This window comes from Accipiter gentilis, chromosome 3 (assembly GCF_929443795.1).
Source record: "Accipiter gentilis chromosome 3, bAccGen1.1, whole genome shotgun sequence".
NCBI lineage: Eukaryota > Metazoa > Chordata > Aves > Accipitriformes > Accipitridae > Astur > Astur gentilis.
In genome coordinates, this window is record NC_064882.1 from 8,061,449 (window position 1) to 8,087,830 (window position 26,382).

Here is a 26,382-nt window from a genome sequence, read left to right on the forward strand (position 1 = left end):
ATTTTATGTGGAGAGGGAAGAAGGGGTTAAATGCTTAGGTAATGCAGAAGACTCTGTAGAACTGCTGATTAAAATTGTTTAAATCCTTCCCCAGTCACCAGTGGGGAGATACCAGGCATCAGTCAAGCACTCAAATTGCTGAAGCTACGTGAACCCCCCTCAAACAGGAGTTACCATCCTAGAGAGGAACGCTACTTCTCAGAAGTCAGCAAGCCCAGGCCGTTGAATCAAGGTGACAGGAGAGAGAGACGCAGCACACCGAGCCACAGCCCACCAGTGGGGCCACCCTGACCCACCCTCCACCCACCTCAGCTGTTAGTTTAATCCTTTGTCTTTTACTTGCCAGCTCTGTATACACCTACTGACCTAGAAATTAAAAATACACGAATCTCTTGCATTTCATAGAGTATAATTTCTCTTTCAAGCTCATATTAGCAGATAAAATGATGCATGCCACAAAAAAACATGCACTGGTGCTATTTTGCACTGACCCCCTTTAGGAAGCGGACACAAAGTTTGCTGTTACAAAACACAGTGAAGGCAGCAAAACTTTGCACCCTGTAACTTAAAATTTCAGCATGAGGAAAGCCTCATGCTTCCCAAACACAGCACGGCAAGGTTTGCTACTGGTGTCATAGGATGGGACCCCTGTGCTTTCACATTGTGGTAACAAGCTGGTGAGGGGGCAAGCAACAGAGACAACTGAAACATACAGTAGGTTTAAACATACAAATATTCTATTTACAAACACTGAGCATGTAAAAACACCTGACTATGGATATTAACAAAAAGGACTGTTAACTCATACCTGCATAAGGGGAAGTTTTAGATGCCAAACACTAACCTGCTTGCTCGATTATCAGCACATGGCTAGTCTCAAAAGAAACGAATGAGCTAGATAAGCACACAGAGGTTTCTTTCAGGTATCTTCTTCCAGCATAACTTAACCGCACTGGACACCAGAGGCTGTGGACGCTGGCTGTGCAGCTCGCAATAGCTCTTCTCTCGCCACCAATGCCTCCCCATGCTAAACCCCATAAACTGTTATTTCTGCTGCCCCAAGGAAGCAGCCATGCCTTCCCTTTTCTACTCGCAGCCCAGCTTGCAGCTGCCAACTAACTTTCCTCTCAGCGAAGGCCTGACATTAACTTTTAACCTCGTAGTTAACCGAGCGCTCAGCACCTCTTCTCCCCTCGTTTCCAGCCCTGCGCGCCCCGCGGCGCATGTCTCACACCCAAAAACACCGCCTGAAACACGGGCTTTTTCCAGGCGCTGCCAGGCACCCCAAAACACAGTAAAAACGGCCCCAGGACATCCGGAGGCAACGGCGGACTCGACATCACCCGCCGGCGAGAGCACGCCCGGCCCCGGAGGGGCGGCGCAGGAGGTACTACTGCCGGGCGGCCACCATTTCATGCCCCGCCTCGCCTCGCCTGGCCTGGCCTGGCCGGGCCGGGGCAGCCCCGCGGGGTGTCGGCCCCCCCGCTCCAACTTGCCCGCAGGCTCGCTGTGGGGGGACGCGGGGGGCTGCCTCCAGGCAGAGGCTAGAAAGAAAGGAGGGTTAAGCCCCCTGCTCCTCACGAAAACAGCCTGGTCCGCAAGCTCCGCGGGGTGGGGGCGCGTCTCGCAGGCTCCACCCCGCCATGACATGGCGGCTAGGGGAGGGGCGGCGGCCGGGCAGCCGGCAGGGAGCGGGGCTCTGCTGCTGCCCGGTGCGGAATGGCGCGACCCACCGCTCGCCCTGGCTGGTCGATGAGGGTGCTGGCGTTGGCGTTTCTCTGCTGCCTGCTGCAGGCGGGCAGCGCCGCCCTCCTGGCGCCTGCAGGCACCCGGCTTGGGGAGGAGGGCGGTGGCGGTGGTCAGGGCCGCCCTCCGTGGGACGGAGGCGGCCGGGAGAAAGCGGCGGCGGCGGCGGCCCTCCGGGTAGGTGTCCCTGCCCGCACTTACACTCGCGATCCGCGCTACACAGCGGGCCTGCTGCCGCCGCGCTGGCTGCGGGCCCCGCCGGAGGAGGAGGAGGGGTGGCGAGGTGCCGCTCTGCCGCTGCTAACCGGGTGACTGGGGGGTGAGAGGTGGAGGAAGGTGGCACGGCAGAGCTCTTCAGCCCGGAGTACCGAAACCCGCTCCGGCGTCCTTTGCTTTTACGTGTTCCTCGGCCCTGTCTGCTTGGCTTCCCCTCAAATTGCTGGGGTTGGGGTGCCGCTGGGGTTTTTTCCCCATCCCCGTTTCTGTCGCCAGGTGTCAGCCGTGGACCGAGGAGACGGCGGCGGCGGCCGTGTCCCCCGCGGTGGCCGCCCGGCGCGGCGGGAAGCGGGTTTCTCCGGTCCCGCACCTCACGTCTCCGGCTACGCAGGGGTTGCTGTCAGAGCCAGGGAAATGGGGCGACCGGGAGAAGTCGGGCACGGCGGCGGCCCCCTGCCCGCCATAGTGCCCCCCTTTTCCCCATCGTGCCCGGCGAGGGGGGCTTGAGGGCGCCGGGCGGATATCGGGGCTGAGGGGCCGCGGCGGGAGTGCGGTGCCAGCCAGGCCTGATGGCGGCCCCGAGGGGCGTTGGTGGCTGCCTGTAATGCTGCCCAGCATGCGCCAGCAGACCTTGTCTGCTGAGGGGTGCCGTGAAGTCTTCATAAAAAAACATAGAAGGTGGCATTACGTTTTTTATATTTCATGTTGAACTTCGTCACCAGAAGAAGTTGGGGCGGGGGGTGTCAGATTGTCTTGCTTTCCTAGGTCAAAAACATGTTTTTCAGAGGTCTAGGATTCCTGATAATTTAAAGTTTGGGGGTTTTAACGTCTTTGGGCCATTATACTGTTCTTTTGCTTTACAAGGACATAAAGCAGGACAGGGTTAACTCTTCTGTGAAGACATTTTTACGTATCTCTGAACCACAAGGTTTGTTGTGCTGTCAAAGAAGGGCATCGGATGAGTTTAACACAGTTTGTTCTCAGCTTGCCTGTTTTGTCTGTCTCGTATCAATTTTTTATCCTCGATGCACTTAACAAATGCTTTTTTGGTATCTTTCTTGGAGTTGAAATTAGTCTAATGGCTTTCATGTTGGTTTGCTGGGAATCCACAATGAATCTGAGGTGAACAGCTGTCTTGTTATCTAAGTTCATGTTTACTGTTCCTAACCTTTTCTTTTTCTGTTCTTATGGTTTTGGCACCACCCCTAACTTAATAATGTCCACAATATTTATTTTTTTTCCTTCAGGAAAGTGCTAAAAGAATTAGATTACTGAATTCATCATCAAAAGATAATGCGACTGCTTTCTATGGAATAAATCAGTTTTCTCACCTGTTTCCTGAAGAGTTCAAAGGTACGTTTTCTGGCTGCTGCTAATGCCTTTTCTGTTCTTTTTCTTATTCTTTCTCAGAACCTTGTGTCTTTCACATTTACAGATTCTTCCAGTGCTTATAGTCAGCTAGTTTACAATGTCTGGTACCAAGCTGTAAGTACTTCTGAAGGATAAAACACTCCTTTTCATGTTTCTCTAGTCTTGAAAGGTTGAATTGCCCAGAGCCTTAATATGATAGTATACACACTGCTCCCTCCTTCCCTCCTTCCTTAGCAATATGACGCGCTTAATTTTTTTTACTAAGAAAATTTATCTGATACGTAACCTAATCTTCCCTTCTTGCTGTTCCAGTTTATTGTTATATGTTCTATTCATCAGGGGATTTCACACCTTTTTTAATTTTAAAAAATTAAGTATTTAGTGAAAAATGAGCAATTTCCATGTATTTCAGAATCCTTACATTGTTCTCCTCTTATTTTTTCCCTTTTACCTGACTAAAATAAAGTAATATTTTTCCAGTAAGTAAAATGTGAAAATTTTCAAACAAAATTTGTTTTACGGAATGGTTATTTATCGGGTTCAGTAAATCTTCACACTTTGTACCCACATTCCCTACATGGAATATTTCTGTTCTTTCTAGAACTGTAGAAATATTTTACATTAATTCTGGAGTATAATGATTATTTTAAAATACATGAATTTTCTATGGATCTGAGGATGAGATGTAATACCATGATTGTAACTACAGATCAAACTTACCTCTATGGCTTCTAGTAAAAGTTGTTTGTGGGGGTTTTTTAGTTAGTAGATTTATAGATGTTTGTATTCTGTGTTTAGCTATTTATTTAAGAAGCATACCTCACAAACTTCCAAGATACGTAAAAGTGCCAAAGGGAGAGGAAAAACTTTTACCAAAGAAGTTTGACTGGAGGGACAAGAAAGTCATTGCAGAAGTGAGAAATCAGCAAACAGTAAGTCCTGGTGTTTTCCTTTCCTGTTTCTCAAGCAGTGCTCAGAGACAGTTCCAGCAGGTACGTCATAGAGCCCAGTGAAGGTTTTGGAAGGGACCACCACTGCTTCAAGACTCCTTAGAGTGCTGGCACAAGTATGGCCAGCTGAACATACACAAAGTCATGTAGCATTTTATGCAAAGGAGGATTAGACTTAAAAGCATGAGATGTAAACGTTGTGCATTTAGAAACTGTGCAGTTATAAACTGTGTGTTATACATTTTTTGATCTAATTAACTAAATCTGCAAATATTTTGCACATGTGAATTTTGTGTTTTTCTGAAGAGACTAAGGTAAGTTCAGTACCTGTCCTCATCCCTCAGTTTCACCTGCATGGGTATAGATCCTTTGCTGTTGTTTTCTCTCATGATTGAATGCCCTTGGCTGGTCAACACCCATATCTTTACCATTGAACACCTCAGGGGATGCATTCATGATAGAAAAATAACTAGACCCCACATAATTACAATTTATGCTGAAGTGGCTATGGTCACTGATAAGAAACAAGCTGTTAAATCCCCACTGTCTTTCCTTACTGTACTTCACAAACTGTAACCTGGACCTTGCCTAGGAGTAAACTCTCCTTCCTATTTTAAATTCATAGTTTAAAGAGCCTAGAACTGCAGTATAGATTCTGTTACTGTCTAAGAAATTTCCTATTATGTTTAATTTCAGTTTACTATTTCTTAAACTGTAATCTATTTCTATAAAATTTTTCAGACTGTAGAAAATTGTAGACTGTCTCCTTAAGTGCATCCTTTTCAAAAACTTACTGGCTAATGTGGTTAAAAAAATAATTTCATCCTGAGCCCCAATCCTTCTTTAAGAAAATTTATCTCTCATAGTAAAAACTATCCTCAGACCTATCTTAAAGGGCAAAAATGAATCAGGAAGGTATCCTTAAAATAAGACAACCACAATGCAGGAATCCTTAAAATAAGACACCCATAATGCATTTCTAGCTTTCAGAGAGCAATACAGGGGAAAAAAACCAGTTCAATATTTTAAATGGCTGATTAAATTTATTTATTATTGCCTTAAAAATAAAGTTCAAGGGTGATGTAGTAAATGAAGAGCATTAGAAGACACTTTAGACTCTTTTTTTTCCTTTTCATATCAGGCTTCAGAAACAAAGCTGACTTTTTCTTTCTCCCCTGTTTCCCTTCTCTTTGTACAAGTGTGGAGGCTGCTGGGCTTTCAGCGTTGTGGGTGGTATACAGTCTGCCTATGCAATTAAAGGAAATAACCTGGAAGAACTCAGCGTACAGCAGGTTATTGACTGTTCATACACTAATTATGGCTGCAGCGGGGGATCTACTGTTAGTGCTTTGAGCTGGCTGAACCAGGTTTGAAACTTTTCATAAATCTCAAACCCTTCCTTATCTTTCATATTAATATTCTTTTTCTTATGGGGAAGGTGGAGTATACAGCTTGTCTGATATTTTTTTTTAATATATGTGTGTATATGTATGTATATGTGCATATACAAATGTGTGTGTGTATATATGTATTCATATTTATTTAGTCTGGAATCAAGAGAGTTTGTTCAAGCAGAATTGAAACTTGATTGGAATTTTGTGGTCCATGTATGTTCTTATGAATGTAACAAATCAACCCCCAGGGTCTGAAAATAAGCCAGTCTTGCCGATGAATTCAGTTGGAACTGCAGACATACAGTACCAGTGTAGAAGGAGCCATTTATCCATGTGGATTTGAGTGTCTGGTTTAGGCACCAGCATCTGGGGAGAAGGAGGGATGTTGAGATTTTCTGCTTTCAGAGTTCTAGGGTTTCTGTTGCAAACACTGTAAAATCACGCATGAGAGTAGAGAACTCAGAATAAAATTGACTGTGTTTACTTTTCACTTGCAACCCAAAACAATGAAAATGCAGACATAGTTTCTACTTCAGTTGTAGCTAACACATTTCATTCATGAAAAACGCAAAATGTGTGTTAGTAAAGTACGTAAGAAGAAACATTTTAATGTTTCAAAATTTTGAAATAAAAAGTACTGTCTAGGATGACAGTTTGAGTTATAAGAATATAGAAAGAATTCTTTAGGTTTTTGAAGTTTACAAAAAAACCCTGATTGTCCCTTTTAAGAAACTCTGTAATCATACTCCTGAAGATTCATACAACCCCAGCTAATAACAGTCTAGGTGAAATGCAAATTTAAACAAGTTAAGAAAGAGGATATTCATCTGGATTCCTCTGAAGCAAAGTTGGGACAGACTGGAGGAGACAGTGTCATAAACATACCATACTGCAGAAGACAAGAAAAGTATAAAAGGTTGATGCAATGGCTTTGTAGCTGGACTTTGAACTGTGGCAGCAATTATAATACATTATATACTAGCATGAGAATTTGATGCTAATAGCAGAATTGGACTTAATTTCAGTATTTTATGTAACTGTTCTTGGGATATTTGTGTTTCTTGAACTGTCCCAAGGAGAGGATAATTTTGTGTGTAGATGTCATTTGAAGAGAATTGAATAGTCATTCATTAAATGAATGCATAGTCTTTGTGTCTTGAATTTGATGAGATTTCTCATGAGGCTAGTTTAAACCAGAGATACCTTTTAAATTTCGTTCATTATTTGAAGACTTCTGAATCCTTTCTAAAGCTTTGTCTGCAAACAAGGAAACTAGAGATAATAAATACCTTATTTCTCAACGTGACAGTCTTATTTCTAATCTCACGAAGAACACACTGAATTTTGAGTGAGTTCTGTGGTCATTTTCAGTATGTTTTGAGCTGCATGGTGTTAAATGCATTAAATTCTCATTCATTTATCTTCTTGCAGACAAAAGTAAAACTCGTGAGGGATTCAGAATACACTTTTAAAGCTCAGACAGGACTGTGCCATTATTTTGATCACTCAGATTTTGGAGTTTCAATAAGAGGATTTGCTGCATATGACTTCAGGTAGCTGCTATTGATTCTTTTTATTTGCTGTACTTTTCCTTCTGTGTTCAGTAACTGTGGAGTAAGCTAGAGCCAATAGCGCATTGACCAGCCAAAGGTTATGAGGTTGATTGCATCAGTTCTGTAGCTGTGTACTGGATAAGAATTAATACATAACATTTTTGAGAGTTAAGGCTCGCCACAGTGAATCCACTCAACCTTGACATCACTAAGCCTGTTCAAATGAGAAAGCTTAAGTCTGTGTCTTGAAATGAAGTCTTCTAAATTGGCTGTGTTTAAACTGGCTATGTTTAAACTGGAACATTGAGTCAGTTACAACTTTTAATATATGCTAAGTGAACATTACACTGCTTAAGTATCAGAAACGGTAAATCCTACCAATAGTAATTGGAATTTGTTGAAAAAGTTAGGAAGTATTCATTTACTTCGGTATTCATCCATTTACATACCCACCAGCATCCTCCTCCCTCCAGCCCATGACTTTACAAACAGTGTTGTCAGCTGAATTTTGTAAAAACAACTGGTAGCTTTTTAGGTTTCTGTACCAAGAAAGTTTGTTTGTAATTTTTATCAGTACAATACAGCTGCATACTGAACTTAAAGACAGGAAATACAATTTTAACTGGGAATTGAATTACTGCCAGATATAAGTAACTAAAATCAATTATAGCTTTGCCAGTCTATATTTGCCAAATTGCACATACCATGCAGTGATAAAGATTTCCTGTTCCAGTATATTACGTAAGTAAAACTGGATGAGGATGCTAATGGTAAATGTCTGATAGCGGTAAAGTCCTGTGTTTTGGTATGTTTGAGATACATATTTTAGTGTAGGATTATGTATGATATAAGAGATACTTCTGTATGTTTGAAAAACTAACGGGAAAGAATAATATAGACTAATGGTTTGTCCAAAGCTGTTTTTAGTTGAGAAGAGTGATGTATAAAAGGTACATAGGGCTCAATATTGCCCACTGACTTGACCCAGAAACCTGCTTCTTTTTAGTAGCATCATATCTTTGGATCTGCACCTTTCCCATAGTCTGTGTGCCCGATATCTGTATTACTGTGTTGTAGTATATGAAATGTGTAATTATTGGTGTATGTTATGTGGTGTGTAGAACTCAGACAAAACAGTTTAATTATTTGATTTTTAAATTGCACTGAACAAGTAGATTACCACCTCTCAGATTGCTTTAGTGTGCTGACTTTATTAACTTGGCATTATCACTCACTTCTTTCACAGCGGTCAAGAAGAAGAAATGATGAGGATGCTTGTTAACTGGGGCCCATTGGCAGTAACAGTAGATGCGGTTAGCTGGCAGGATTATCTTGGAGGGATCATACAATATCACTGCTCCAGTGGCAGAGCAAATCATGCTGTTCTTATCACTGGTTTCGACAGAACAGGTGCGTTTCCATGAACTGAACTTCAACCCAGTAGGTTTTGTGGTTTTTTCCTCTTACTTGCAACTTGCCTCCTGTGGGGCAAGTGATTAAAATCCAGAACTGGGTGTTCTGTTGAGAACTGTTTGGTTTGGTGTCACATCAGTTCTGGAAGTGCAGCCTGATCCCAGGAAAGAAACTCTTTCTTTGTGCTCCTTCAGTTTTGTGGGACTTCATGTCCTTGTAAAGTCAAGAATGTGGCTATATGTGTCTTTATGCTAGGAGAGGACAACACTGGAATATTAGCTCTGTCCTCTATGTGAACAACAGTAGGTTTCACTGTACTATATCATCAAACCATCAGAAACTACAAGATATTAAAATGGTAATTAACTCTGTAGAACATTAGAAGGTTTTTATGCTTCCCAAATTTCATGTTGTCTCTTGTTTATGAAAATGTCTCTTCCAGGTAGTATCCCTTACTGGATTGTACAGAACTCTTGGGGGCCTACATGGGGAATAGATGGCTATGTTCGTGTTAAGATAGGTGGCAATGTCTGTGGTAAGTCTGACAAAATATAATTAAAGGGGTAAAGGCCACATGCTGGGGTATGTTTCTCCCTGTAAGTAAAGCGATATAATGGGATCCTCAGAGAGGAAATACAAATCATTGCTATGTTTTAAAAGAGGTTAGATGAGTCCAGGTGGAAAATAAATAAGGTGGTTGCTAGTTCAACCAAGCCATGTAGTTGAATGATTGAAAAAACAGCATGCAAAGGTAAAGCTATATAAGGCATAACAAATAAAGTGCTATTGTACCTTACCACATAGAGGTAATGGCATTGTAAAGTATACAGTCATGTATCGTGGTTCTAGGTTAGTGCCATCACTATACTCGGTGTAGGTAAAACAGCTGCTGTCCTGTCTGGTGGATGCAATTATCTCTGGGCTCAGTTTAGCAAACAAATGTGGAAAGTGGATCTGCCTGTGCACCTTGCTTGTGTACCTTGCTTGTGGCTGTTCTTGTAGGATAGAGGTATATACTTTTAGTGCTAGTTCTATCTCCTGCCCTCTTACTGTTTGCATGAGATTTTTCTTGGTGTTTGAGCAGGTTTTGTAGTGTTAAATACCCAGTTTCTTCTGAGTGGGTGGATGGGGGGAGGTAAGGCAGGTGAAGCTCCTATTTACCAGCAAAGATTGCTGAGCCAAATTGCTGGGCTTGGACTACTAGATAGTAAGTGGTGTGTGTCCACTGAATTTTTGTCTGTTAGTTTACAGTGGAGGTCTTCTGTTGGCTTTCCTTTCCACGTATGTTTCACAGTAGCTCTCAGTCATTGTAAAAGGTGTTAGATGATGTGAATCATCTGCAAATAAGAATAGATAATATTCAGTTTGCCTGTACTCAGTAAAGTTCAGGACAATGTATCCAATCATAGCTTTTCCATGTTCCTGAAACTTCTGTTCTTACTGTTGTTGTGTAAACAAACTATTTGGAAAGAGAAATTTAGAAGTAGTGATAACTAAAGCAAGTAAGTCAATTGTTGAGGTTGTCAGGAAGAATGGATGTGTTGTTTTCAAAATCCGCTTTCTCAAAAAGCAGGATCTTTCACATATGCTGTAGTATGCCACACAAGAACAATACAGCAAAGGCTAGTAGTGGCTCTCTTGTCTTCTGATTTAGAGGTGCTCTGACACCACTTTTGAGGGTGTAAGAGCTGTCAACCTTTGATACCTGCACAGGCTGTAGTCAGACTTTGCTTTTAGTGCTGGAAGGAGTACAACAATACAAAAAGAACTGAGCATGAATAAAAGACTAGTTTGTTCTGTATTTGTATGTGCATGAGTGTTCAAAAATGTGTCTTGTAATGGAATTTATCTCTAGTCTCTTGGTGAGTTTTCAAAGCTGCATAGCTTGATGTTGTTTAGACATTGCAAATGCATATGATTAAAATGGAGGAGGATATCAAGGTTTAGATTGCTTTCCAGCACCCGTATTGGACCAATGCTGAATCCTCAGAGGGGATCTAAAGTTTTGAACATGAAAGCAGAGGAAGGAGGAGAGTAAATCTCAACTATAAACAGTGTCAGGCAAGGAAGAAATAAAAGGGTTGCACCTGATTCCCTGCCTCCCCACCCCTTACCTGCTCCCAGCAGTTCATCTGCTGTCATGGCATGGAGGAAAGAGGGCATTATATGAATGTGAATTCTGGGAACTTACTTCTGGCAAGTCTCCAATTCCAGTATTTATTTAAAAAAAAATCTTGTTTCATTTGTAGGTATAGCAGATACAGTTTCATCAGTATTTGTTTGACACTTACTGGCCAAAGACCACAAGAATCATTTGGATACACACTGTATATGAAGATTTACTTCAAAACAACATTTTCTAAAACAAGAAATTGCTGTAAGGGCAATTTCTGCTTTTAGACAGTACAGGAACGGTTTGGCTGGAGTTTTTAAAAATGTTTTTATTTGGAATGTGTGTTGCACATCAAATCTCTCATGGGATAAGAAGACTCGGAATCATCTGCAGAGTACGCAAAGAGAAGTTACAAAGATGGACTGAAACTGCAAGTGTGAACTCTATCCAGGTGTTGAATACTGCTCCATAAAAAAGATCTTACAAGGAAAGAAACAATGACAAATGATAAGGAATTTGGATCAGTATTATGACAGAGTATAATTGAAATGCTTTGACTATAAGAACCACCATGATTAGGTCTGCTTTTATTGGGTCAGGAGAAAGGGCAATTGGAAGAAAATCTTCTATTATTCTTTGATACTTGGCTTTCCTAGCACCTCTGACAGACAGACACATTTTGTCTTCCTCTTTTTTGTGAAATCCTACTTTTTCTCTGAAGTTAGAAGAGTAGAGGAGGGAAATGGATAGTCAGAACTGTTTCCTGAGTGTGTCTGAAGTGCTGCAGTCCTTCAGTTTCCGTCTTCAGACCTTTATTGGCTAAATGTAACTTCAGAGCTCTTCAGTGCAGGGACCATGTTTTAGAAAGTGCCTGAAATATCAGTGTCTTCTGCATTCAGTTGTTAGATGGTTAGAAAAGTAAGAAGTAACTGTATTTAGACAAATGGAGGCGGTTCTAGTGGTTTAACATCCTGTGTCCTGTCAGGATGTATGTCTGCAAATCAGGCTTACCATGCTTTGAGAGCTGTGTCAGTTCCGTGCCTTCTCTCTTCTCTACTTCTCAACTAACAGTGAAGCCAGTTGCAGAGCAAAAATTAAAAAACTTATTATAGAAAAAAATGGTGAGGGTGCAGTTTGTTAATATATATTTGCCACCTTTAGAAAGTCAGCAATTACAGAATACTCCGAATAAAGTAGGTGTTAAATTTCCCTACATTAATTGAATTCATAGATGGGACTTGCTGGGAATCAAAAAGGGGGTCCAGCTTTGCTGACCTGTAACACTGCAGTTGTAGGCAAATGTAGCCAGAATTCATAACCAAACGTAATTAAAAAATGCTCTGAATCTTTCATTTGGAATGCTTTACCTGTATCTTTTATGAAGCACTACAATGAAAAGTGTTGAAGCAATTCTGTTATTTTTGCACTCCATTACTGTTCCATGTTAATAGGTCAGTGTATTGTAACCTTTTTATGAGAAATGCAATAAGTGTTCATATTTGTCTATTGTAAGTATTGCCACTTTAGTCCTGCTTCTAAGTGTTAGTATTTTAAATGAAAGGAAGACCAAGTCCGATGTTTCACTACTTCAGGTTCTGCTACTTACTGAATTTACCGGCTGAAAACTTCAGATTAACAAAAGAGGAAGTCGTCTGTAGCATGGCCTTCCCTTAGCAGCTTACAAACAACAAATAGCACACTTCCATAACTGGAAAACAATAGCCAAAGTTCCTAATTGGCATTGATAAGAGTAATGTTGTTATAATATATCAAACACAGATGTTTCACCAGTGTTTTTGAGGTGGTACAACCAGGCATAAGTACCTAAAGCATTAAGGTACAGAGCAACTCACCAGAAATTAAGGCCTACAGCCTGTGTGTATTTCCAAGGGAAGCGTTTAAAAAGATGAGAGGCCATCTAATGAGATGGCAAAATGGCTTTATCAATATTCTGTGGCCAAATTTGCTTCACTTTTATTATATATCAATTTTATCCTTATTTCAACGATATTTTTAATAAAAAACACTTCAAATGCCTGTCAGACTGTTGTTTGAACTTCTTCATGCTTGATTTAGAAGAAGACTGAACAAAAGATGAGCTTTAATACTGCTTTATTTGAAGTGCAAAGTAAGTACTTATTTATATCTGCTATTCTTAACAGTATACGGAAGGGATTTACATTCACATGTAACACATAGATAGCAACATGATTCTTGATATATGTAAAAGTTCAAGATGCTTGGGTTTCTTCTACCGATTCAGGACTTATTTCTTTAAATTTAGTTCTTGAAATTCTTAACCCAAAATTACTTTTGAAATTCCACTAGAGCTCAGAAACTAATATTCTTCCAAAGGTGATGAGACTAATTATGTCCTCAACTAGAAGTAAATTAATAATAGCCATTAGGCAAACAAATACAAAAATATGTACAAGTAAAACATGATCATGATAATTCTGTATAATTTTCTCCCTCTCTGTAGGTGTAGGTTTTAAGAAGCCAGCTAAAAGTTAAATTGGTCATTTGAGTTGAATTGGGATATCATTTTAGTCTTAATATAGGCTAACTCAATACAGATTATTTTTTCTACAAACAATTAAGTTTGTTCCACAAGCCCATCATACTATTCACATAGCTGTCATACATAAATACATATTTACACACCCACATTCTGTGAGAATAGTGGTTGTATGTGAAGGATAGCACCACTCAAGGTGAAAGTCCTGAAGTTCTTTACAGCAGCCACTCTAGGAAGGCAGGCTAGTCAGAGTCGTCGCTGCTAAAATAGGAGCTGTCACAGTATTCTGCTGTGTAGAGGAATTTATGAATGGTTGGGTTCATCTTTGGTATCCAGTGTCTTGGCACTAAAAACGTTGAAAGATTGAATAAATCCACAAACACCTTGTATCTGTCACTGAAAAAGACAATCGGAACAATTAATATTGTGATACTGGCATAGAAGGCCATAATTTCAAAATCCTCAGGAATCATTCCATCTCTTTTTTATTTATTTAATAAGGTTTCTGCACTAACCCTCCTCCTGAATATTCCAGAGTAAGAATCCAATCCTGTTTCTAGGGCATAGCAGATTAGACATAACAAGGAAATACGGTTGCTGTAGTCACACCTTTCTTCTGAAAATGCAGAGTATGTAGGCTATAATCTCCAGACCTCTACTCTCATGGTAGATATGAAGTAGAATTTATCTAGGAAGAATCTTAACCTGAAATTAAGGAAGAGTAAGGAGGCTTGCTGAAAAAGACAGTGAACCTTTAATCTTTGAATTCAATCTAACCATCTGCTTTCTGTTCCACCGTCTGCTATGATGGTTGTGATGGGAATCGTTGCCCGCAGCCATACGTGGCAGTCACCAGCTACGTACGGTTCCTATTTGAAAACAAACTTCAAAGAAGGTCCTCATAGAAAAAGATGTTCTAAATACCCTCGTGCTTTTTGGCATAATGTTGTTCAGGACTGCCAGGACATAGCTGCACCTAAAAGGCTTAAATTGCCTGACTAGCTGAATCCTCAAATTTTGTGTAAAAAAAAAAAAAAAAAAAAAAAAGTTCTACGCATTCAGAGAGTTCTGCGCTCAGGCTGCAACTACCCCTTTTAAGTTTCTTTCCCGCTTCATCCAGCAGGAGGAAACATGTTTCTCATTGTTGCCTGCACAGCTTGAGAGTATTAAGTACTATCAGCTTTAAGAATATATTCAGTCCTAAATTGAAGTACCTTAGGTTGTACAATGGGAGATCATGCTAAGGAATAAAGGTGCAACCATCATCAGTTGCACCGTAGATGGGACTCACTTCCAGCCTGTATGGCCTCATTAATTCGGGCTAGCTTGCACGCAAATTGAACAGTGCAGGATCATTATTATTGCTATTACAATAACACCTAGATCCCTTGACTGAGAATTATATATGGCACTTTGCACGAGTGATCAAAAGGAGTTCTTTTTGCCCCAAAAGGCTTGGAATTTATATACGTCGACCTGACCGATAAGTAAATGTGCAACAGCCAGGAGGAAATGCTGGAGTCCCAAAAGAGAAACAGCCGCCCTCTGGTCTCCAGTGAGCTGTCTGAAATCTGCCTCCTGGCATTACAGTATCTACAAACTGCATTATTGCAGGTAACGGGGGAAACGCATTCTCCTTACCTCACTGTTGAGCGCAAATACTGGTAGCCAGATGAGCCTCCGGTGCCAGCCTTGCTGCCAATCATTCTGTGCACCATGCAAACGTGGTTATCTAAGGAATACAAAAGGACAGGGCGTATTTTCAGTGTTAAGATAGAAGCAAAGGGTCACATCAAGGTGCATTGCTGAAATATTAAAGATTGTACAGAGGTCTTTAGAGAGATACAGGGCTACTAGGTCTTCAGCAATGAAGGAGTTAATTATGCCACTCTTCAGTCAACTAATATAAAATTATTGTTAATACAATATGAATACAATAATTTGTATATAAAATAGTACTATAATATATATAAATATACATACTTATTTGTAATTGATAATTATAAATTTTATATATTATGCTCTGTTAATACAGAATTAATACATTAGTTTATGGATGTCTAGATAGGGAAGGAGCAGAAAGAATGTTTGCATATGAAGAGATGTCATGAGGACATTTTGGGAGACATTGGAAAATCCATACCTGTCCCTTGAATAAAATTGTTCATCTATCTTAAAGCATGTCATGGAAGTGATAGCTATACCTATGTGTCTACTGATGACAGAAGCGGGTGTTCATCTTTCCCTTTGGCCAAAGTACAAACAAAAAAATGTTGTTCCTAAAGGATGAACTCGGAAGCTCAATTCTAATAACTCTAGGTATAACTTGTCTAAAAGAGGGTGAAACAGAACAATTTACTTGCATCTAAAAGAGGGAGTGTTACAGAAAGTCAGAAAGTGAAACTTACATCTCCACTTGGTCATGAGCACATCAATATCCATAAGGGAGGTAAGAAGCTGAAAGGGAACCTGGAAACGAGGCTCCTCCCTTGGAAAATGAAAGAGAAGACAGTGAGACCGCTCACAACGTGCTGTATTTTTCAAAGTAGTGATTCACCAATGTGTAATAGTGACTTAACATACATTTTTCCTGAATTGGTATTGAAATGACAGTAGGTATTCTAACAAATGCTTCTGCCGTGTAAGTCTTGACATGTGCCTTTTCCCTCATACTTGGAAAAATACTCTATACCTTTCTAGGACACTTTGTAGAACAGTCTGAACAAGACATTTGCCAGTTTCAGTCTGAGGGGCAGCATTTGGTCGGACAAGAACTGGCTGCCCAGAGAGGCCGTGTAACCTCCTTCCTTGCAGATATTCAAAACTCAATGGGTCAAAGCCCCGAGCAGCCCGATCTGACCTTCAAGATGGATCTGACTAATCTGGGCGTTTGTGGAGGGTTGGACTAGATTACGTTCCAAGGCCCATTCCAACCTAAATAAATTTGGCGCTGCTGTCCTTAACCTTCAACCTCTCCTCCTGCCAGTAAGCATTGAAGATCTATCTTCTAACATTACCTGTAGAAGTAGATCATTAAGGCTCCCTTCAGTGCTTTATAAGACAGTCGTCTTTCTCCTGCAAAATACAACTGTCCTTAGTTTGTTACTGATTCTTCTGCAAATTTAATGCTATTATATGATTATATATATATATCATGTATAAAAAATAAAAAGTGCTATAGACATATATTAATACAATCTACCTTTACTAAGCAGGTGTTCATGGCGTTTTTCATCAAATAATGAAAGTAATACATCTTTCTGTTTTTGGAACTCAGATAAGTCATCATCTTTTTCTTCTGATTCTGGTTTGGCCTTTGATATTTAAAACAAAAACAGGTTTTAGAATTCAATGAGGAAAATTAAGCATTTGAATGACCCGTGATGTAACTTCTATTTTCATCATAAATACTCCATAAGTTTACATTTTAAATATAAGAACTGTAGTTTCAAACAAGATAAATGAGTCACAAAATGTACAATTAAATAGCTGTCAACACAGTTCAGATGAATCAGTGTTCAAACAAACTGGCAGCTTAGACCAAAAGACTTTTCTTTTGGTCTAGAGGCCTTAAAAACACTTAATCTTCATTAGTCTGAAGTCTTTTTTTTTTTTTTTTTCAAGGCAAAAAGAAGACATCCTTGCACAGCTATGGGTAATAAAGTTGTAAACAAAAAAGTTTAGATAAGTTAGATAGTTGTAAACAGATATTCTCAGGAAATTGATTAGTTCTCATGTTACGGTGGGGGGGGGGGTCCATTTAAAATATGCTTAAAGCTACAGGTCTTACAATATTCAGGGATTTTCCTGTGCTTATTTGCCAGTGTAATTCAAATGATCACATAGCAGCAAATTCCCACATACTATTAAATAGAAATGGGCTGCTTATAGTGAGTGACACTTCATACTTGCAAGTCAGGGGCCCAAAATTTGTGTTTACTCTGAACAATAGATGCGAGCACTAACTAAAGGTGAAGTTGTAGTTTCAGTAAAATCAATTTCAACCCTTCCATTGATACTATTTCTTTCCTTTTGTGATCAAAATCATCCAGGTATTACATGCTTTAAACCATCTTAGATGTCAAATTACAAACTTATTCAGATTTCCTGAAAAATTTGCAAATTTTTCTGCTTCTTGCAGACAGAGGCTGCTGAAGATTAAGTGAAGCAAGTAAGAAACTGGGAGCAGGCCAAAAGTAAAATTTATGCCAGGATTTCATTTTGCCAGCTGTCTTTTCTTATAGCTAGATCAAGAGTCACTATATACCTGCACCAAGGCAAATTCCTCTTCTAGACCTTTTAAAACATTCACTTCAAATTGTCCCCAGAAATCAAATCCTTCTGCATCGAGTCCCGGAGTTCTTTCCAGCCATGCCTTTAATAATAATAATAATAATAATAATAATGTGTTCAAACATTAACAGTGCAAGCACATTACCCTAGAATTGCAAGTTATAGCAACATAAGTTATGCTGCTACAGCTGTTGCGGTTTAATATCCCTCAGAGGTGCTTATTGCTGGAGTGAGGATGTCCACATAGATGACTTATACCTGCATAATGGTGCTGTACAAACACGCTCACAGGTTCCAGGTTAAATGATCAGTGTTGGAAGACAAAAGCTGTCTCATTCTAAGAGTATCTTTAAAATCAACTCCCTTATAGATAGAGGAAAACAATCTTATGCCACATACATAGGAGAATTGTAAAGGTAAACCTCAGAAGGAAGATACAGAACCATCTATACAACCAGTTTTTATCATGTCAGACAGGCTGCATACTGATCAAGCAGTCTGTCATTAACTTATGCCACAATATGTGATGATACAAGACTTTCTCTTTGATTTCCTTTTAATAATGGAAATGAAATTAGGAGGGGAAAAAAATTAGCAATCTTTATGGTTAAACTCCCTTTAGACATCACTTAATTTAGCTCCTTCTCATCTGAAGATAAAAGAGCATTAAGTCTTAAAGAATGAAGAAAAGCTAGAGAAATTTCTTATATATTCTGTATCAGGTGCCATTAGACAAGTGGATAGGGCTAATAAGAGTGGATGCTTTTATTGAGGTTTATACTGCATTATTCTTTAGAAACTTAAGTAAATTTTGTGTATGAAAATGACAAGGGAGTTAGAGAAATTACTGTGAGTCATTCATAACACTGAGACAAATTAAATCAAGGTAAGAGATAATGAAACATTTGTTAAACACCTTTTCTCCTTTCCATTTTGGGTTGTCATTTTTCCTTTTCTTTTTTTTAACCTCTCTAATAGCCATCACTAACAGTGGAAATATTTTTAAAGTTTTCTTCTAAAAAGGGTTTATCATTGTGAAAAGCAATGCAAATGAAACAGTCCATTCATGTTCTTAGCTCATACTTCCACAATGCAATTTACTAGTTTAACAGACTTTTCAGACAAGAAGAAATGCTGTGAAAAGTCAATTGGTTTACTGATGACTAACTCTCTTTCATACTAAATTCGCTAAGAATCCAAAACACAACTGACTGGGAAATTGCCAGCATGCTTGCTTCTCTCAAGGAAGAAGAATTTGTCACTGACACCAGTGAAGGACATTCTTGGGAGGTGGGGGAAAACAAAGCAAGCTCTAAGACAGACATCGTTACCTCCACAAGTTGCAGTAGCGTTGGTTCTTGCTCTGATTTAAGCAGTAATTCATAATCCTGTCCCTTGAAGTTATCTCGATAATGCCTTCTATTATAGGGGACTCTCAGACTTTGGGGAACACCAATTTTGTTCTCTAGCAAGCGAAACTGCAGGCTCTGAAAACCTGAGGCTGGGCTTAGGTAGTATCTTTGGGAACAGAAGAAAAGAAGATACAAACATGCAGGATATTATTTTACAATGATGGTGTTCTCTGGTTCTCAACAAAACTAAAAAATACATATTTTATATTTGAAGAATATCAGATAGATACCTGAGCATTTTTTTATATGATTGCAATTAAGAAAAGAAAAAACCCAAGCCATTTTAATGCAACTACAATGCATGTATAAAATATTTTAATTTTCTAGCTATATATTGTTTGTGCATACACTTATGTTTGTATTGTGTTTTAAAATGGCAGCTTTGTGTGTGTGATGTACAGGAGGAGATGTTAGTGAATATCATTCCTTTCCAGACAGAATGAGCAGCTTCACCTCAAATAGCTATTACAAAAATTTCCACATCATTAAAGTGCCAATGAATGCATTTTAAATAGGCTTGTTATACAGAATAATTGCTATGTATACAATAGAATAATGTTCAGAAAAACATTTAGTGGGTTTTGTTTGAGGGATTCATTAATAGGATTCTTTCAGGGCTAAATCACATGACCATGCAAAAAAAACCCAAAAAACCACCAAATACTAATAAAAATAATCTGAAATCTCACATTGCTACATAATTGTAATGCACTCTGAATTGCAAATATAAGATTTGTCAGAAGTAGAGCATTGTTTTGATCTTATGTTTGCTTATCAAATGACAGTATGCTGTTGAAAAGCAGAAGTAAGAACGCATCAAAACAGACGATTGGCCCATGGCTTTCCCCTGCTGTAGTGTAATGCTAGATGATACAGATGTTTCAAACTTCCAAGCGAAGCAAAATTGTAGTTTCGTATGCTTTTTAGTTAGGGAACATTAAAAGACAGAAAGGAAAGGGCACTAAAACAATGCAGAAGTGGATTGGATGCCGGATGGCACTGAGGTCACGAGTCAGACGGGTCAGTGACACCAGCAGAACAAAAACAGCAAGAGAGACAGTGGGTGAAGCTGTCGCACATGGTAGTGTAGTGGAAGGACCTAGCCAAAGTGAGGGAACAGACAGAAATGCCATGGGAGAGGTGAGGCAAGCCAAGGGATCCCAAAGAAGCCTGGGCAGAAGGCAGAGGAGCTACCAACCATCCAGCCCAGCAATACACCGGGCAGCTACTGGAGAGCAGAAGTTATTGGGGAGAAAGAAGAGGCAGCAATGCTTCCTTCAGCCACTTAAAGCCTCCAGCACTGCAAACCCACTAAAACATGAAGCAAGGAAACACTATGTAAACCAAGACAGCTGAAATATCTGTTTGATAATCTACGGAGAGTGCATTTCTGTCACCCAAGCACTTCTATTTTGCTACGGAATACTGCTGCAACGGCGCGGTGGTAAGTTTCAAGTAGATTGTTAATGGAACCATGAGCTATTTCTATTGTGTTATCTTTTGACTCTGAAACCATTCAGCAGCACCACACACAAACATCAACAATTAACTTGTACCTCTTTGCAGAGCATGCTGGACTCACATTCATGCTCAACTTCTCAATTGACCCTTGCACTCTAATATCACTGTTGTCTCTCTAAGGTATGCTCTCACCTTGCTGAATGATGCAGCTACAAGCTGCCAGAGCACATGCAAAATTCACAATCAGTTCTAAGGATGGGAATTACCAGCTCATGGATTGTTGTGGAGGAATAGTAAGTATTCACCTGAAATCAAAGAAGTCCAATGCAGTCATAGTTTCCAAAACTGAGAACTGTTCCACAAGTAATTTCAGAATCATTGAAATTCTGTTCATTCGAGTAATAACCTTCAGCATGTTCCTCTCATCTCTTACCTGTAGAAAAAATAAAGACCATAACCAGACAGAATGATGTTCTCTTTATATCCTACCTATTTATTTCAGGTCTTTTCACTGTTGTACATCACTATAGTTCCCAAGTCCTTTCCACGTGAAATCCATAGCAGCAGAATCTCATATTGAATAGACCACTTTTTTTTTAACTGAAAACCGAAACTATAATTTTCAAAGATTGAAATCTATTTTTTTCTGTCTGGTGATGCATTACAACTAGGCCAAATATATAGGATTTCTTTTTCTTTTCTATATTTTTGACTGAAATAGACGTCACCACTAGCAATTAAATTCTAGACCAAAATCTTTTATATCATGATCATTTCTAATGATTGCAATACAATTTTAATGATATATGACATCATATGATAATTATATTATGCTTTCTATTATAATCACTTCTATAATCAAGTCGTAAGGCAGGTGTGGAAAGTACTTAAAAGTTGAGATGCAGAATAATCTGAGAAGTACATCAGGAAAGCACATCTAAGAAGATGTTCATGAGAGATATGCATTAGCAAGCAGAGGAAAACAGAGAAGACTGCATCTGGTGGGAAATAGAAAATATTAAATGGAAAACACAGAGACTCTTTTCTGGCTAAATTGAACATTTTGCCTGCAGAGGAGTCTGCTAAAATTCCTATTAGTTTCAATGGGATTAAACTTCTCTATAAGACCTGGGCACGCAACCAGGAAATATCAAACTACAAAAATGAAAGATGATAACCATTTCCTTAATCGCCTGGCTGTGTAGTTAACCTTAACACTGACATTTCAAATTCTCATTATAAGCAAATTTTCATTTTTCACAAAAATAAATAATGACAAATTATTCTGCTTAAGAACTGATTTTGATCAGTTATAATTTGATGTAATGTTCAACTAAAACGCCAACAAAATTATGGATGTGGAGGATAATGGAGAACATTTTCATTGGACATTATGATAAAAAGGTTCCTTCTTTCAGTCTGGTCTCGTTTCAAATTTTCTTCATATACACATGCCCATAATGTTATTCAAGGTATTTCTCAAATTACACAGCCTTTTTCTGTGGATGTAGTATTAGGTCAGGAGTTTTCTGTTGTTGTCTATTATTATGAGGTGTGTTTAGCTTTGGACAAATATTTAGGAATATTTGAAATATTCCTGTTATATTTGTAATTTTCAGAAATTCTCACTGTACACTGTGATTTTGATTGTTGCTTTTCTGTTGGATTTAATAATACATAACAACCAAAAAGAGTTTTCCTTTTGTATAGCAGGTATTGGATGGAAGGATATAGTATGTAGACTTCAAAAAACTGAACAAAGGCAGAAGTGACTTTTCAACATAAAAATACTTGTGAGCCCTCTGTTTTTCAGTTTTGCCTCTAAGCATGCTTTTTCTGCAGTAGAATATTCCCAAGTTAAGTTTCTGCAGTTATCCAGTACTAGTAGGAGAATATGAAATTGGTCTTGGGGAGTGATCTATGCAAAAGGCAGACTTCAGGAGGAAACAAGGTTTTGCTGATCAAATGTCTGTACTAACAGGATATAAGAGCCACTCAGCCAAATTTCATTGGGGTTTTCTGATGCTGTTTTCAAAAAAAGAGCACATGTTGCTTCAGTAAACCCAAATATATCAGGCTGGAAGGCAGGAGGCTAGAGAAAGAGAGGGGCTGCATTTTCCCCAAATTAATATTTGCTTTCAACTTACTTGGCCATTTTGAAAGATCACCCGCACAGAGTCCATTTCCCACAGAATCTGCTTAAACCAAAGTTCATATGCTACAACAAGAAAGGCATTGTTAGCATGAACTTCAACATTACTTTGTTTTTTCTTCATAGTCCTGAAGAAGAAAAATTCTTACATTTTGATTTTAAACGAATAGCCTATGTTTACATTGCTGGTGTACAAAATGATGCAGATACACAAACATATTACCTGTTACATTATGCTGTCCTTTACCTAAACTATCACATGAAATAATCTAGTGTCAAGGATGTTGACAGAATTTTTTCAAGCATGTTTTACACATCAGATATTTGATGTACAGAATGTTCATTACAAAAGGAGGAAAGAGAAAATCTAGATCTGATATGCCAATAAAAGCTAACTCCAGAGCTGCTTACAATCTTTATGTCATCTACATGTTTCCTGTCAATAACAGGAAAATATCATCAGGCCAGTGCATGCAAAACACATGAATATTAGCAGCCAGGGAGTGCCTAACCAGTATGCTGGCTTCCAGACAGCCTCTAGATGGTTAAAACTGGATTGAAGTTTCAGAGAAGGCACAAGCCAACACACAAAATTTGCCTATAAAAAACTGCATAGCAGCCTCTTACTCAGACGAGGAATGAATTTCACCACCTTAATTTCTCTAGAAACAGAACCATCCAAATCTTGGTTTACCAAATCCAAAGGTTATACTTATGGCTTCATAAGCATAGAGTTGATTACAGCCTTATAGCCTTACAAATGATATATGGATATATACAAATATAAATGCAGATAAAAGACAGAGCTATTGCAGTGATTGTGTCTAAAATGAAAACAAATTGTGTATTGCATGTTTCAGCACTGAATACATTCCTTGTGGCAAAAATGCCAGTCAACCACCACTGAACTCCTCCCAATCACGTACCTTGATGCGTCACAATGAAAAGATGCTCATCATGGATTTTGTTTCCTTTCTTCTCACTCTGAAGTTCTTGAGCATTCAATATTTTGTTCAGCTTAAAAATAAAGATAAGACTGTTCTGTAAAGCTCTCAATTCTGCTATTAGCAATGGTAGTCCTACTGTGTAGGGCTAATATTTAAGGATAATATTAAAAAATATATATATAGGCCTCATATTCCAGGTTGTATGAGAAGTTAGACTAAATGGTCTCATGTGTCGCTTTTACTTTTTAATTTTAAAAAAAATCTTGCCTAAAATGGAACGTTTAGATACCTTAACTAATAAAGTTTGGAAAATCATTTTTAAGAGTATTTTTAATTATAAAAAAGAGAAAACAAAATATCCAGCATGTTTACAGATCTTACACCTATACTGTCGTGTTCCATGAAAGCGGCATTCCTATAGTAAAATTCCCTGTAATCATGCAATAACATCTGCACAAGAGCTCTGATTTGAGGCTGTACTAGTTAGTTCAGTTCTGGCATTACTAATTTTTTTACTGAGCCAAATTTACAATCTAATCATAGATGTTTTAAAAGAAATCTTTGGAAGATTCCATAGAGTACATCAAGAAATAAGTCTCCCATTCAGAAGCAGAGTAATTCCGCTCACTTCAGTTCATGCTGTCACAAAAGAAAGTCCAGAATCTTTTATTATTTATGGCATTCTATTTTTACTTAGTTCTTAATTACTTCTAGTTGTTGTGGTTTTTTGTTTGGGGTTTTTTTTTGTGTGTGTCCCACCAGTCATCATCCCACCCCCTTGATTTCTGCAATATATTTTTCCAGCCAATATTCTGGGCTTTCATGCAATAATTCAGGGAAGTTGCACACGGCTTGCTGACATGGAGAAATTGCCAAGTGGTCATTGTCAGACCAACAAAAGCCTTTCGTGGTGCACCACTTTACAGTTCAGGTTCACCAATATAAAAAATCCCCTACCAGAACCCCCAAAATATCCAGCTTTCCTGCAGCTTGAGAAGCCATCCCACAGTCCACCTGCACCATCCCAGTTGAGACAGGCACCTGTGCCCGTGACTCCCATGGGGAGCTCAGGTAGTCAAAGGGCGCTTGGAGACCTGTCTTAGTGACTGGCTGACTGCTGGGAGAAGCATCAGTTGCTGGTCCTGGCTCAAGTCTTAAGAGAGACCAGGGCAGTAAACATGAAATCTTAAACTTACTTGTAGGTAGTCTCCATAGACAAGTCCACCCTTGCTGGCTTTATTTATCCCTTCTTGTGACTTGTCATCTTTTTCATCTTCCAAAGATAGCTTGTTAAAATTAAGTCTAAGAAGAAAATTAAGTCAATATATAAAGTATTTAATAAAAGAACTATGAATATACATGCCTTTTTACTAACAGATGCATCTACAGTTCCAACAATGTTTTGTTTTGAGAAACTGAACCACTAAAGCAGACTTCTGAGAAAAACAGTATACCTGAAATAGCTCTTGTCACAGTAACAGCTGGTAGCATTACATCTATTTTATCAAATAACAAGTGCTCAGACAAGTCCTTGTACAATCTCTCTTCCTTTCGCAATAGCTACAGATGCCTATTTGTTGATAATCATTAATTCCTCTCTGAGCTTTCATATTTTACATTAACATTATATCATTTGAACCAGCATTGTGAAGCAAAACACAGGGACAAGGGACTCACAGGTAACTGTTCCCCGCGAAGGGGCACCCGCTCATGATTCCAGGATCCAAACTCGCTGAGCTGCACACCAGGGAATATACTCCGTTAGTGTTCCCAAATCCACTGCAGCCAGCTTATATGTAACCTTATCTCACTGCCTAGACCAACCCCCGAATTCTCCTCCTTAGCCCTCAGCCCATCCCCGCTATTCAATAATTACAGAAACTATCGTGGCACAAAGGTCAATAAGTTCATGTGTTGTTGGCTCTCCAGGTTTGTTTTTTTCCTTCAATCAGACAAAACAGGACTGGCTGGCATTCTTGCTTTGTCCTATGGCACACACTTTTTGTGCTTTTTACTGCAAGGTTTCCGCCACTGTCTTCTTTGGAGGCTGAGGCCGGTGTAAGGGGTAAGTCAATGAGAGGTCTGTGTGTGAGAAAAAGGCAATATTTAATTGTTAAAGTAGGTTTTTACCTTGCAGCCCCTACTATCAAGATCTCAAGATACTTTTAAGTTTAAAAAATGAAACATATGGAAAAGGTAAAAGGGAGGGGAGGGGAAGGAGAACATATTTCTATGGCAGACTGAATAATGCTTGTAAGAGATTTCAAGTAACACACATACTTTGAAAAAATGCACACAGATTAAGTAAAAGAACTAAAAATAATCATGTACACCTCATGCTATTTTTCCAATGGTTTAATTCATGACAATTCCTTAATTTTTTTCTTCGTGCAAAAGTTTCACTCTCATTTATTGACAAATGTTACTCAATTCTGTTTAATCATCAGCTTAACACACAACGAAGTAACATGTAACTAGTGTGCACTTCCTGCCTGCCTGCCAGTCTTTTCTGAAAAAAAAGTTAATGCTCAGTTTTACTGCAAACAAAGCTACAGGGCCCCTGTGACCCCAGACCATTTGCTCTCTGCAAGACTTTACTCTGCTTAGTGGTGTCTGTGTGGTAGTTCCAACTGTTCTAGTACTTAAGAGTTAGCTGTCTCATAAAAAAGTCATATGGAGTATGTGGGTGACGGGATGTATACCTGGCTCAGCCAGATGCCATATGTCAGGCTATGCAAATATTAGCTTAAACTAAAGCTGAGCCACAAGAAAAGTAGGACTCCACTGAGGGAACCTACCAAGGGAACCCACCAAGCAAGGTCAAGGTGTTCTTCCTTCATGAT

At 39.2% G+C, this 26,382-nt stretch overlaps 2 protein-coding genes across 3 annotated transcripts; one reads left to right on the forward strand and one right to left on the reverse strand.

Annotated features, from left to right (window-relative positions):
* Positions 1-1,620: 1,620 nt before the first annotated feature.
* CTSO (cathepsin O) lies at positions 1,621-12,080 on the forward strand. 2 transcript variants are annotated; one of them, XM_049832892.1, is made up of 8 exons: positions 1,621-1,923; positions 3,210-3,315; positions 4,132-4,265; positions 5,483-5,650; positions 7,109-7,230; positions 8,477-8,640; positions 9,086-9,178; positions 10,893-12,080. In XM_049832892.1, exons 1-8 carry the CDS (start codon positions 1,720-1,722, stop codon positions 10,925-10,927), a joined length of 1,026 nt encoding a protein of 341 aa, XP_049688849.1. In that variant the 5' UTR covers positions 1,621-1,719; the 3' UTR covers positions 10,928-12,080. The 2 variants fall into 2 exon arrangements, with proteins under 2 accessions (XP_049688849.1, XP_049688857.1); XM_049832900.1 differs by lacking the exon at positions 9,086-9,178.
* A 1,095-nt stretch (positions 12,081-13,175) lies between these two features.
* Positions 13,176-25,324, reverse strand: TDO2 (tryptophan 2,3-dioxygenase). The gene is made up of 12 exons (XM_049832883.1): positions 25,217-25,324; positions 24,736-24,841; positions 23,519-23,609; positions 22,588-22,658; positions 20,746-20,873; positions 18,899-19,085; positions 17,542-17,649; positions 16,477-16,588; positions 16,292-16,349; positions 15,683-15,762; positions 14,916-15,006; positions 13,176-13,670 (listed from the first exon to the last, which is right to left on the reverse strand). The coding sequence occupies exons 1-12, from the start codon at positions 25,249-25,251 to the stop codon at positions 13,517-13,519; spliced, it is 1,221 nt and encodes a 406-aa protein (XP_049688840.1). The 5' UTR covers positions 25,252-25,324; the 3' UTR covers positions 13,176-13,516.
* Between the last annotated feature and the right edge of the window lie 1,058 nt (positions 25,325-26,382).

Excerpts from the sequence above, each read along its gene's own strand:
- CTSO (XM_049832892.1), top strand. The coding sequence starts at position 1,720 with ATGGCGCGACCCACCGCTCGCCCTGGCTGGTCGATGAGGGTGCTGGCG. Across the intron at positions 3,316-4,131 it reads GTTTCCTGAAGAGTTCAAAG|CTATTTATTTAAGAAGCATA; the intron begins GTACGTTTTCTG and ends TTCTGTGTTTAG. Across the intron at positions 9,179-10,892 it reads GATAGGTGGCAATGTCTGTG|GTATAGCAGATACAGTTTCA; the intron begins GTAAGTCTGACA and ends TTTCATTTGTAG.
- TDO2 (XM_049832883.1), bottom strand. The coding sequence starts at position 25,251 with ATGAGCGGGTGCCCCTTCGCGGGGAACAGTTACCT. Across the intron at positions 23,610-24,735 it reads TCTATGGAGACTACCTACAA|CTGAACAAAATATTGAATGC; the intron begins GTAAGTTTAAGA and ends TTTATTTTTAAG. Across the intron at positions 19,086-20,745 it reads TTGGACTTCTTTGATTTCAG|ATACTACCTAAGCCCAGCCT; the intron begins GTGAATACTTAC and ends CTGTTCCCAAAG.